At 38.4% G+C, this 1376-nt stretch overlaps 1 protein-coding gene across 1 annotated transcript; it reads right to left on the bottom strand.

The window, feature by feature from the left end:
* Positions 1-242: 242 nt before the first annotated feature.
* On the bottom strand, positions 243-686 carry LOC149258116 (DNA repair RAD52-like protein 2, chloroplastic). The gene has a single exon (XM_089401579.1). It carries the CDS (start codon positions 684-686, stop codon positions 243-245), a length of 444 nt encoding a protein of 147 aa, XP_089257705.1.
* Between the last annotated feature and the right edge of the window lie 690 nt (positions 687-1376).

Genomic DNA, 1376 nt, shown 5'->3' on the forward strand with positions numbered 1-1376 from the left:
TTTGCATCTTCATGATGCAAATCATATCAAAAATAAATCAAGTATAGTAAATTTGAATTAACTGATATCAATCTGTATTATATGCATGTTTTAGACACGGTTATATTACGTTTTCCACTTAAAAAAAATAAGACAACTCTGTAACGAACTTTACACTCTTTTTTGGTTTAGAATTCCTTAACTTCAGTCAGGTCTTGTGTCTGCAACAAGGCACAAGGCAACTAATGATAATTTCCTTTTTACTATGACTCATCTTCATACAAGCCAACGTCAAATCTAGCACATGCTGTTTGGAATGCCATTTCCTCTGCCACTTGCACGGGATCTTCAAACTGATTATCAGATGGGCACAATTCTTGACGAATCTCGTTATGCATCTCCATCAGATCCCCGAAGTGTGACACGGTATACCACTGACACACTTCTTCGATCAAGGGAAAATATGACATTCCACACCAACCTCGCGTGGTGCTAAAACGCTGAGCATGGTACCAGGGAATGTAGTTAGCTTCGACGACGCGTTCGCTGTCGATGACCTTGTCCGAGACCCTCTTGCTCAAATCCCTCAATATCTCGGCCAATGGGCGCGTGATGCACGACGACGCAGGCGGGATGTCCAACCGAACTGGGCACTGCTTTCTTTGATGAGCTGTTGCTCTCCACCGAGAGATCGTCAGCGCTCTCATTCTTCTTGCAGATGATGGGATTGACTTTAGAGTCCGCAGTCTCAAGAATGGGTTGTTTGAAATTTTAATTTCACCTACTTGTTAGGTGTTAAGTGTTTCAGTTTAGTTTCGGTTAAAAATCTAAAACTAGTTATTTATTATTAATGTTTGTAATATAATTTTATTTAACTAATTTGAAATACTAATAAAAACAATTTTCTGCTCCACATAAAACTCCCTCACATAGCAACAACTTGAGTAACCTGCATAAAACTCTTTGAGAAAGAAACAGAAGCTATAAACAAAACTAAAAATAAAATAAAAAATCAACTGCATCCAAAATAACGCATCCAACAAGTTTATCGTATTGTGTTATTAACACAAACGAACAATTATACCTGCCGCGTTAATTGGGCATTATATCACAACAGCAGCTAGACCAATCACGCTAACTATGCAATAACGCACCCCATCACTTCCATAAGTGGCGTTATACGCGGATCCTTCATTTCATTAACGCATCGTGATAGCATCAACAAATGCGTTATAGTCGTAAATCAACGGGAGCCATGAAAAGTTTGGATCAGAGAGATAAGTAAAAAAGAAAGCGTTATAGTCGTAAATCAACGGGAGCCATGAAATGTTTGGATCAGAGAGATAAGTCAAATTTCTTTTTATGACACGTAGGCCTTTATGAAAAGAAGACCCAGA

The sequence above is a fragment of the Pinus tabuliformis genome, chromosome 6, assembly GCF_031772625.1.
Source record: "Pinus tabuliformis cultivar Carrire ecotype Pingquan chromosome 6, CPIR1, whole genome shotgun sequence".
Lineage (NCBI taxonomy): Eukaryota > Viridiplantae > Streptophyta > Pinopsida > Pinales > Pinaceae > Pinus > Pinus tabuliformis.

Excerpts from the sequence above, each read along its gene's own strand:
- LOC149258116 (XM_089401579.1), bottom strand. The coding sequence starts at position 686 with ATGAGAGCGCTGACGATCTCTCGGTGGAGAGCAACAGCTCATCAAAGA.